This window comes from Dermochelys coriacea, chromosome 18 (assembly GCF_009764565.3).
Source record: "Dermochelys coriacea isolate rDerCor1 chromosome 18, rDerCor1.pri.v4, whole genome shotgun sequence".
Lineage (NCBI taxonomy): Eukaryota > Metazoa > Chordata > Testudines > Dermochelyidae > Dermochelys > Dermochelys coriacea.
Genome location: NC_050085.1, coordinates 3,075,304 through 3,087,460, shown reverse-complemented (window position 1 = coordinate 3,087,460; position 12,157 = coordinate 3,075,304). Strand labels below are relative to the sequence as shown.

General features: G+C 46.1%; 1 protein-coding gene across 1 annotated transcript in view; it reads right to left on the bottom strand.

Annotated features, from left to right (window-relative positions):
- Window positions 1-12,157, bottom strand: part of CCDC30 (coiled-coil domain containing 30) — a 127,410-nt gene that overhangs the window by 83,721 nt on the left and 31,532 nt on the right. The window contains exons 3-4 of the mRNA XM_043500104.1: window positions 11,218-11,307; window positions 8,538-8,691 (exon numbers count right to left, since the gene is read on the bottom strand). Of these exons, the coding sequence (XP_043356039.1) occupies window positions 8,538-8,691; window positions 11,218-11,307 (244 nt within the window). The remainder of the gene's footprint in view (window positions 1-8,537; window positions 8,692-11,217; window positions 11,308-12,157) is intronic.

Here is a 12,157-nt window from a genome sequence, read left to right as displayed (position 1 = left end):
CCCACTTGATTTTCTATGATTGAATCTAGTTACAGTGCATTTAGCTCCTAAAATCTACAGGGAGGATTAAAATTCCAGAAACACAATTATTATTAGTGTTAGTTTTAATAGCTTCCCTTGGTAAGTTTTAATATGATTCTGAACACTAACATTCTAAGCATAACAAAGCACAGAAACACGTCAGACATTAAAACCTTAATCACAGCGTAGAAAGCCAAACTCTAATTCATACTTTTATGCAGATTACAAAACTGAGCATGCTCATCATAAATAGATTTCTCACTGGTTCAATGCACACAAGGTTCTGCTGGGAAAGGAAGTTAAATACAGCAGCTCTGTCCATGATCTGGAGAAGTATTGTTTGGAGGCTGTGACACATAGCCGAGCTTGTGCCCTTTGATGCATGTATATCGATCGATCAACATAGAAGGTCTGACAAACTCTGTGTACAGTGCTTGCTCCCAAGACTTTGAATAAAACACAGCCTATGACTGAGTTCTCGGGCTGCTTATTTGGAACTGACTTGGAGACAGTGCTTCTTGGGTAAAAGTAAGTTGATGTGGTCAGTTACATGACAAGTCTGTGCAGGTGTATTCCATGTAGAGTCCCAGTGAAGTAAATGGGCCTCAGTCTGGGCAGAGGGTCAACTCCTCACGGATCACATTGTAGCACAGGGACCTTCAACTGCTGTTTAAACTTCAACTGATCATTTTCTGATGCTTCCTGTATACATTCTCAGCTGGGAGGAAGAATTTAATCAGAAAAATCTGTATGATAAATGGGAATCATTTAAGAACACCTTACTAGATGCCCCAAAAGCCATAGTCCCAGAATTGAGGGAGAAGGTTGTGCTAATTAAAAAACTGACCTGATTTAGAGGGGAAGTGAAGGCAGCTATAAAAAAATAAAATAGTATATGACAAATGGAAGAAAGGGTAAATTAGTAATAATGGATGTAAATTAGAAGTTGTAGAATTGTAGAAAATTGATAAGGGAAGCCAAGAGACACAAGGAGAAATCTATAGCCAAGTGTTAAGGACAATAAGAAAGAGTTTTTAAAAATATATTGGGAAGAAAAAGAATCCTGACAATGGCATTGGTCCATTACTAGATGGAAACTGTAGCATTATCAATAATACTGCAGAAAAGGCAAAAATGTTCAATCAATATTTTTGTTTTGTATTTGGGGAAAAACAGATAATATTCTCATCATATGGGGATGATAATACTCTTTCCATTCCACTAATATTTCTGGAGGATGTTAAACAGAAGCTACCAAAGTGAGACATTTTTGAATTAGCAGGTCCAGATAACTTGCATCCAAGAGTTTTAAAAGAAATGGCTAGGGAGCTTGCTAGAATGTTAATACTGATTTTCAATAAGTCTTGGAGCACTGAGAAAGTTCCAGAAAACTGGAAGAAAGTTAATGTTGTGCCAATTTTTTAAAAAGGGTAAATTGGATGACCAAGGAATTATAGGCCTGTCAGTCAGACATTGATCCCAGGCAAGATAATGGAACAGCTTATATGAGACTTGATTAATAAAGAATTAAAGGAGAGTAAAGTAATTAATGCAAATCAACATGGTTTTGGAAAATAGATCCTGTCAAACTAACTTGGTATCTTTTTTTGATGAGATGACAAGTTTGATTGATATAGATAACAGTGATGACATAGACTTCTGTAAGGCATTTGACTTGATATCACACAGCATTTTGATTAAAACATTAGAATGCTATAAAATTATCATGGCACACATTAAATGAATTAAAAACTGGCTAACTGATAGGTCTCAAAATGTAACTATAAATGGGGAATCATCACTGATTGGGTCTGTTTCAGTGTAGTGCCAAAGAGATTGGTTCTTGGCCCTATGCTATTTTTCATTTTTATTAATGTTCTGGAAGAAATATAAAGTCATCACTGATAAAAGTTTACAGATGACACAAAAACTGAAGGAGTGGTAAATAATGATGAAAAGAGGTCACTGAATCATAATGATCTAGATCATTTGGTAAATTGTGCGTAAGCAAACAATATCCATTTTAATGCGGCTAAATATCAATGGATACAACTGGGAACAAGGGTTGTAGGTCATACTTACAGGATGGGGACTCTATCCTGGGAAGCTGTGACACTGAAAAAGATCTGAGGGTTGTGGTGGATAATCAACCCAACGTGAGCTCCAAGTGTGAGGCTGTGGCCAAAAAAGGTAATGCCATCCTATGATGCATAAACAGGGGGATTCTCTCGGGGTGGGGGGGGGAGTAGGATGTTATTTCCCCTCTGTATCAGGCACTGGTGTGGCTGCTGCTCGAATACTTTGTCCTGTTCTGGTGTGCACAATGCAAGGAGGATGCTGATAAATGGGAGCCACGAGAATGATTAAAGGATTAGAAAACCTGCCTTAGAGTGATAGACTCAAACAGCTCAACCTATTTAGCTTGGCAGGTTAAAAGGTGACCTGATTAGTCTATACAAATATCTACATGGGGAACAAATATTTAATAATAGGCTTTTCAATATGGCAGTGAAAGGTCTAACACAATCCAATGACTGGAAGCTGGAGCTGGACAAATTCAGACTGTAAATAAGGTATACATTTTTAAAGATGAGAGTAAATTAACCCAGGGTCGTGGTGGATTCTCCATGACTGACAATTTTTAAATCAAGACAGATGTAAAAGCTCTGCTCTAGGAGTTATTGTGGGGCAGGTCTCTGGCCTGTGTCAAACAGGAGATCTCACTAGATGATCACAATGGTCCCTGCTGGCCTTTGAATCTCTGAGGTAAGAGCAAAAACCCCACTCCGTGGTGGCTGACTGGGAGAAGGAGTAGATCTCTAGAGTCAGTCCTGTGAAGGAAGGCCTGCAAAAGGCCAGAGCTTAACCAGAGATTGCCTTGAAGCTGGAAATGCAACCCCTGAGGTATGCATGGGGAACGGCTCAGTGATGCACTCTTCAGATGGCACACGAGGACAGGAAATCTGTCATCAATGGCATCTTAGAGACAGGGAGCAGGTGGCCCATCTGCTTTTGGACTGAATGGGTAGCTGTTCCTCACAGTCTCATCTCTGGCTTCTTCCTCGTCCACAAAAGCCAAGGAGAAGAAACCAGGACTATGCTGCCATAGTATCATGTCAAATCAGCCAATGTCTTGGTTTTCCCCATTCACACTTCATTGCCTATCAGCTACTGAATACAAGTGAAAGACTTTATTCTGAATTCCAACGCATCAGGCTAATATTTGACACAGACTGAATTTTCCATGCTAGGGCCTGGTCCACACTATGAGTTTATGTCGGATTTAGCAGTATTAAATCGAATTAACCCTGCACCCATCCACACAACGAAGCCATTTTTTTCGACATAAACGGCTCATAAAACCGATTTCTGTACTCCTCCCCAACAAGGGGATTCGCGCTGAAATTGACATCGCCGTTTCGAATTAGGGTTAGTGTGGACACAATTGGAAGGTATTGGCCTCTGGGAGCTATCCCACAGTGCATCATTGTGACTGCTCTGGACAGCACTCTGAACTTGGATGCACTGGCCTGGTGTACAAGAAAAGCCCCGGGAACTTTGAATCTCATTTCCTGTTTGGCCAGGCCAACTCATCAGCACAGGTGATCATGCAGTCCCAGAACCGAAAAAGAGCTCCAGCATGGACCGAACGGGAGGTACTGGATCTGATTGCTATATGAGGAGAGGAATCTGTGCTATCAGAACTATGTTCCAAAAGACGAAATGCCAAAACATTTCAAAAAATCTCCGAGGCCATGAAGGACAGAGGCTACAGCAGGGACGCAATACAGTGCCGTGTGAAACTTAAGGAGCTCAGATAAACCAGAAAACCAAAGAAACAAACGGACGCTCTGGGACAGCACCCCAGACATGCCGCTTCTACACTGAGCTGCATGCAATTCTAGGGGGAGCCGCCACCACTACCCCATCCCTGTCCATGGACTCTGATGATGGGATACTCTCCGCCATGCCTGCGGATTTTGCGGATGGGGAAGATGAGGAGGAGGAGGACGAGCTTGGGGAGAGCACACAGCACACCGTTCTCCCTGACAGCCAGGATCTTTTTCTCACCCTGACTGAAATACCCTCCCAACCCAAAGAAGCCAGAGAAGGGACCTCTGGTGAGTGTACCTTTTTAAATATAATACATGTTATAAAAGCAAACTTTTTAATGATTAAGTAGCCCTGAGGACTTGGGATGCATTTGTGACCAGTACAGCTACTGGGAAAGTCTGTTAACATGTCTGGGGATGGAGCGGAAATCCTCCAGGGACATCTCCATGAAGCTCTCCTGGAGGTACTCTAAAAGCCTTTGCAGAAGGTTTCTGGGGAGAGCAGCCTTATTCCGTTCTCCATGGTAGGACACTTTACCATGCCATGCTAGTAGCAAGTAATCTGGTATCATTGCATGACAAAGCCTGGCAGTGTATGGTCCTGGTGTTTGCTGGCATTCAAGCAACATCCGTTCTTTATCTCTCTGTGTTATCCTCAGGAGAGTGATATCGTTCATGGTAACCTGGTTGAAATAGGGGAATTTAATTAAGGGGACATTCAGAGGTGGCTGTTCCTACTGGACTGTTTGCCTGTGGCTGAAAATGACAGGTTTCAGAGTAGCAGCTGTGTTAGTCTGTATTCGCAAAAAAAAAAGGAGTACTTGTGGCATCTTAGAGACTAACAAATTTATTTGAGCATAAGCTTTCGTGAGCCACAGCTCACTTCATCGGATAAAGTGAGCTGTAGCTCACGAAAGCTTATGCTCAAATAAATTTGTTAGTCTCTAAGGTGCCACAAGTACTCCTTTTCTTTTTGTGGCTGAAAAGAAATCCTCCCTGCAGTTAGCCACGTGGTGGGAGGGGAGCGGGGGGGGGGGCATTGGCGCTGAGCTATTCGCGTTTGGCTAGCAGGGATCTTCCCTGATACCAGCCAGGCAGTGGAGGAAGGGGTAAAGCGATCATCCCAGAGAATTGTATGGGGGGGGGTTAGTTTGGTTTCTGCTGCTGCATGTTAACAGGAAAACCGCAGCACTAAATGGCCAACTCAATGTGCTTTGCTTGGTATGGGAGAGGAGGGCGCTGCTGTTATGAAGGTTGCAGAAGCCGAAAGACTATGGCTTACCATGGCCGCCTGCAAGCCGAATTCTGTTGCCCGGCCCTGCGTGTGTGATCTCTCACACCAAAGCTGCAGGCACTCAATATAAGATACAAAATGAGACCTTGTATCAAAATCACATGTGCTATGTAATGTGAATAGTGTTGTTCACCGTGAAAGAGTATAGCCATTGTTCTGTAAAATATATCTTTTAAAATACTTCACTCCCTTTTTTTTCTCCAGCAGCTGCAAATGTTTCAAGCCTCCCTCCTCTGTCCCAAAAGCTATCTTAGATAAGGCGGCGAAAAACACGCTTGCTTGATGAAATGTTCTCTTAGCTCATGCAGTCATCTGGCACTGACAGAGCTCAGCAGAATGTGTGGAGGGACACAATAGCAGAGTACAGGAAAGTAGGCAATGAATGTGAGGAGAGGTGGCGGCAGAAAGATCAGAGGAGGCATGAGGCAATGCTGGGGCTACTGCGGGATCAAACGGACATGCTCCGGCGTCTGGTGGAGGTTCATGAATGGCAGCAGGATCACAGACTGCTGCTGCAGCCCCTGTTTAACTGCCCTGCCTCCTCCCCAAGTTCCATAGCCTCCTCACCCAGATGCCCAAGAATGCGGGGGGGGGGAGGCTCCAGGCACCCAACCACTCCACCCCAGTAGACAGCCCAAGTGACAAAAGGCTGTCATTCAAGAAGTTTTAAAGTGGCCTTTTCCTTCCCTCCTACCCTCCTCCCACACCCCAACCGGTCTACCTTGTGAGTTATCTCCCTATTTTTATAATCAATTAATAAAGAATACATGTTTTTTAAATGATGGTGAGTTTAGTTCTTTTGCAAGCAAGCTGTGATCGAAGGGGGGAGGGCAGGTGGCTTACAGAGAATTTAGAGGCAACCAAGGGGGCGGGTTTTCATCAAGGAGCAACAAACAGAAGGGTCACACAGTACCCTGGCCAGTCATGAAACTGGTTTTCAAAGCTTCTCTGATGCGCAGCGCTTCCTGCTGTGCTCTTCTAACCATCCTAGTGTCTGGCTGCGCGTATTCAGCGGCCAGGTGATTTGCATCAACTTCCCACCCCACCATAAACGTCTCCCCCTTACTCTCACAGAGATCGTGGAGCACACAGCAAGCAGCAATAACAATGGGAATATTGGTTTCGCTGAGATCTGAGTGAGTCAGTAAACTGCGCCAGTGACCCTTTAAACGTCCAAATGCACATTCTACCACCATTCTGCACTTGCTCAGCCTATAGTTGAACAGCTCCTGACTACTGTCCAGGCTGCCTGTGTATGGCTTCATGAGCCTGGGCATTAAGGGGTAGGCTGGGTCCCCAAGGATAACTATAGGCATTTCAACACCCCCAACAGTTATTTTCTGGTCTGGGAAGTAAATCCCTTCCTGCAGCCGTTTAAACAGACCAGAGTTCCTGAAGACGCGAGCGTCATGGACCTTTCCCAGCCATCCCACATTGATGTTGGTGAAACGTCCCTTGTGATCCACCAGTGCTTGCAGCACCATTGAAAAGTACCCCTTTCAGTTTATGTACTGGCTGTACTGGTGGTCCGGTCCCAAGATAGGGATATGCATGCCGTCTATAGTCCCACCACAGTTAGGGAATCCCATTGCAGCAAAGCCATCTAGTATGACCTGCATATTTCCCAGAGTCACTACCTTTGATAGCAGCAGTTCAATGATTGCGTTGGCTACTTGCATCACAGCAATCCCCACAGTAGATTTGCCCACTCCAAATTGATTACCGACTGACCGGTAGCTGTCTGGCATTGCAAGCTTCCACAAGGCTATTGCCACTCGCTTATGAACTGTGAGAGTTGCTCTCATCTTAGTATTCTTGCGCTTCAGGGCAGGGGAAAGCAAGTCACAAAGTTCCATAAAAGTGCCCTTACGCATGCAAAAGTTTCGGAGCCACTGGGAATCATCCCAAACCTGCAACACTATGCGGTCCCACCACTGTGTGCTGGTTTCTCGGGCCCAGAATCAGCGTTCCATGGCATGAACCTGCCCCAGTAACACCATGATCTCCAAATTGCTGGGGACCGCAGTTTTAGAGAAATCTGTGTTCATGTCCTCATCACCGCGCTGCCGTCGCCTCCTCACCTGATTTTTCAGGTGCTGGTTCTGCATAAGCTGCACGATAATGCGCGAGGTGTTTACAATGGTCATAACTGCTGCGGTGAGCTGAATGGGCTCCATGCTTGCTGTGCTATGGCGTCTGCTTGGGCAATCCAGGGAAAAGGGTGCGAAATGATTGTCTGCCGTTGCTCTGATGGAGGAAGGGGTGACTGACAACATGGCTTACAGGAAATTAAAATCAGCAAAGGGGGTGGCTTTGCATCAAGGAGAAACAGAATGGCCCCCTCAAGGATAGAATTCAAAACCCTGGGTTTAGCAGGCTGTTGATTTCACGGAGGGAGGCAGGAAGGGAGGAGAAAATGAATACAAAACATATCTGGTCTATTTCTTGTTTTGATCCACTTCTTCTATCTTTATACATCTTGCTGGCAGCACACAGTGCAGTATGACTGCTGGCCATCGTCATCTCCTGGCTGCTCATTAGAAGACGGTGCAGTAGGACTGCTGGCAGGATTGAATCGCCATGAGACAAAACTTAAAAGGGAAATGACCTGGCTAAGTCACTCCCATGTTTGCCCAGGCGCCCCGACTGACCTCACCGACGTTGGCTAAAAGAGCACCCTGGAGTACATCGACGATGGCTACCAGTCATACTGCACTGTCTGCTGCCAAAATTCAATGAGCGGCTGCTGTGTAGCAATGCAGTACCGCGTCTGCCAGCACCCAGGAGACATACGGTGACGGTGAGCTGAGCTGGCTCCATGCTTGCTGTGTATGGCATCTGCACGAGTAACCCAGAAAAAAAGGCGCAAAATGATTGTCTGCCGTTGCTTTCACAGAGGGAGGGAGGGAGGGAGGGAGGGAAGAGGGGGCCTGACAATATGTACCCAGAACCACCCGCGACAATGATTTTGCCCCATCAGGCATTGGGATTTCTACCCAGAATTCAAATGGGTGGCGGAGACTGTTGGAACTGTGGGATAGCTACCCACAGTGCAACGCTCCAGAAGTCGACGGTTGCCTCGGTACTGTGGACGCACTCTGCCGACTAAATGCACTTAGAACATTTATGTGGGGACACACACAATCAACTGTATAAAAATGCTTTCTACAAAACCGACTTCTATAAATTGGACCTAATTTCGTAGTGTAGACATGGCACAGAGTGGGGCTAGGAGACTTTCTATGACTATTCTCAGAATGACTGGCAAGGTTTACATAGAATAGAACCAGATTTTCAGAGATGGTGAGTAAGCGATGCGAGTGATCAACACCTCTGAAAACCAGGCCTAGTACAGGCTAATAACTGAGTTGCATGCCACCCATACTTACCCAGTTTGCTTTGCTCCTTTTTCAGCATGTCCAGTTCGTCTGTTAGCCTGCGGATCTCTTCGTGAGCCATCTGCAGCCTTCGTGCGGCCTCATCCAGGTCTCGCTCAACCCACTTTCGTAACACTTTCTCTCTTTCCAGCTCTTCATTACGGGACTGAAACAGAAGCAATGCTCACAGGACAAAGTAAACCGAATACCTTGTCTGTACTAACAAGCTGCAGCATAGCAGCTTGCACTACTGCAGGGGTGGGAAAACTTTTTGGCCTGAGGGCCACATCTGGGCATGGAAATTGTATGGCGGGCCATGAATGCTCACAAAATGAGGGGTTGGGGTGTGGGAGAGGATATGGGCTCTGGGCTGGGGGTGTGGGTTCTGAGGTGGGGCCAGAAATGAGGGGTTCAGGGTGTGGGAAGGGGCTCTAGGCTGGGGCAGGGGATTGGGGAGGGGGCTCTGGGCTGGGGATGAGGGATTCAGAGTGCGGGAGGGGGCTACGGGTTGAGGCGGGGGGATAGGGAGGTGAGGGCTCTGGCTGGGGGTGCAGGCTCTGGGGTAGGGATGGGACCAAGGGGATTGGGGTGCAGGTGGGTGCTCCAGGCTGGGACTTAGGGGTTCAGAGGGCGGGAGCAGGATCAGGGCTGGAAGCAGTGACATGTCCCCTGTCCAGCCAATGGGAGCTGCAGAACCGGTGCTTGGGGCAGGGGCAGCGTGCGGAGCTCCTTGGCTGTCCCTACATGTAGGAGCCGGAGAGGGAACATTGTGCTGCTTCTGGGAGCCATGCGGCACCACGGCACATGCGGAGCAGGGCAAGCCCCCAACCCCACTCCCCAGCTGGAGTGCTGGAGCACGGCAAGTCCCCGACCCCACTCCCCGGCATGAGCTCAAGGGCCAGATTAAAAGGTCTGAAGGGCCAAACGCTGCCCACGGCCTGTAGTTTGCCCACCCCTGCACTAGTGCCTGGGAAGTGGGGACACCCTAAATATGCAGGAAGCAGACGTGTAGGAGCTGCTGCTGAGGCAGTACATGGAGTTGCCAGCAACCCCCGGTTACGTAAGCATGCTGACATGTTATGTGTGTATGTCATTGCTGCAGGCTGGCAGCTGATTTTAGGCATTGGTGTTTTCCAGGTGAATCTCTGTGGGATAAAAAGAACAGAAGCACTTTCTCCCTTGAGAGAAACTGTTAGTCAAGTTGTATTTTCACTCCTAGATTCATAGATTTTAAGCCCAGGAGGGACCATTACATCTAGCAGGGCTTCCAGCAGGGCATCCAGTCTTGATCTGAAGACTTCAAGAGATGGAGAATCCACCACTTCCTTTTGTAGTTTGTTCCAATGGTTAATCAATTTTGCTTTCTTTTTAGTGTCTTTGGGTTGTTTGGGGTGGGGAGAATGGGCAGAGCTGAGAGCAGCCAAGCCCTGAATGAGGGCTGCAAGGCTGTTTAATAAAAGACACTTTTTATGTTTACAGTGGAGGAAAGTGCTTTTTGCTCAAACTTTCCAAAACAATTCCCACTGGGGCACTTCCTTTTCCCTTTTGCATTCCCTTTCACTTTCATTCACTGCTTCTATCGCCACATGATTTTCAACTTCCACATCTATTGTTTCCACTTCTGTTTCTTTTCCTTCCTGCTTTCTGCCTATCTCTCTTCCTCTGCCTCGTCTCATCTTTCCTCCCACCGCTCCTTCATGTGTTTTCCCTCTCTCTTCCCAGATCTCCCTTCCCCCATCACGTTTCTTCACTTTTCCCTTGTCCTTTCCATGTGTCTTTAGCTGGAACCAGCCCCTTCCTTCTAAGGCAGTTGCCCCAGCTAGGCTAGCTCCAGGAGCACTGGGTCTGCCAGCTAATATTAACCTCCTCCTGTTATAGTCTGCACCAGCTCCTGGACTCTGGATGTTTTTTACTCAGGAGCCAGGTACCTTTCCCACTAGTCAGACTTTCTGCGGAAAGGTGATTTATTTATAACTAGGGATCTACCAAATTCATGGTCCATTTTGGTCAATTTCATGGTCATAGGATTTTAAAAATCATAAATTTCACGATTTCAGATATTTAAATCTGAAATTTTACAGTGTTGTAATTGTAGGGGTCCTGACCCAAAAAGGAGTTGCCAGAGGGGTCACAAGGTTATTGTAGGGTGGGTTGTGGTACTGCTACCCTTACTTCTCACTGCTGTTGGCAGAGCTGGACCCTCAGTCAGCAGCTGCCACTCTCCAGCGACCCAGCTCTGCAGGCAACAGGGTAGAAGTAAGAGTGGCAAAATCATACCATGCCATCCTTACTTCTGCGCTGCCTTCAGAGCTGGGCTCCCGGCCTGCAGCTGCCGCTCTCTGGCCACTCCGCTTTGAAGTCAGCACAGAAGTAAGGGTGGCAAAACCGCAACCCCCTAAAATAACCTTGTGACTCCCCTGCAACTCCCTTTTGTGTCAGGACCCCCAATTTGAGAAACACTGGTCTCCCCAGTAAAATCTGTATAGCACACAAAAGACCAGATTTCACGGGGGAGACCAGATTCCACAGTCCGTGATGCATTTTTCATAGCTGTGAATTTGGTAGGGCCCTACCTATAACTGTTCTCAACCCAGTTGACCTGCCTCTGCTTCACTTCCCAAAGTCACATCTCTCTGTGTGGAATCACAGTTACATACTGTATTAGAAGCAAAAGGTTGCATAAATATTTTACCTTATTCATTGTCTCTTTAGTATGGTGCATGGATTCACACTGTTGCTGAAGTTCATCTTCTAACATCTGGTGGATATGATCAAACTTATCCTTGCACGAAAAGACATATTAATAAGCCAACACCATGAAAAGGCTTGCTGACTATCTTCACTGGATATTGATATGCCACCATTTAAATGTTAATGTATCTTAATTAACCATGGGTTGTAATCACAGTCTTATATTTCAAAAGTGCCTTTAATCCAGATAGATCCCAAATTGCTTTAAAGAGCCCTCACGTGCCTGTTGCACTCTGCTGCTTATTGGGAACTCTGCAGGTTCTTTGCCTTTTTTAAACTTGTGATGTGACGGGCCTCTTCCTTTTACATCCTATGGGCTCAGCTCTGCACAAAGAAATATACTGATACTGAATATGCTTCACTGACACTAGCTGAATAAAGCTGGATAACTTCCCCATGTTCCAGCCAGTTTGTACCACTCAAAAACTTAATTACAACCTCATATTTCCTCCAGAAACACAAACCACACAGCACACTTAACCTGTGAACATACATCAAGGCTGCAAAGGTTGTAATTAAGATTTTGCATTTTATTGTGAGAGAGGAGAATGTGCTTGTGTGTTAGTGCATTTCCTTATCACCTGAAGCCTGAAAAGGATGTTCCTGGTGAGACTTCAGAGTCTGTCCATGGAAACATGCTGTGTGGTCGGGTACCATTAAAAGGTGTTCCAGAACTTGACATTTCCTTGCTTTTAAAAGTTTGCATTGTCGGGGAGGATGTTCCACTTACCCAGCCTTAATCCCTTTTAACCACAAATTTTGCTGGACTATATTTCAGTGGTTTTGTTATACTGATGATATATTTTTAACATGGAAATCAGATCCTGACAACTTTGAATATCCTGCAGCAGAAATGAACAGTCTTCATCCTACTATGATGA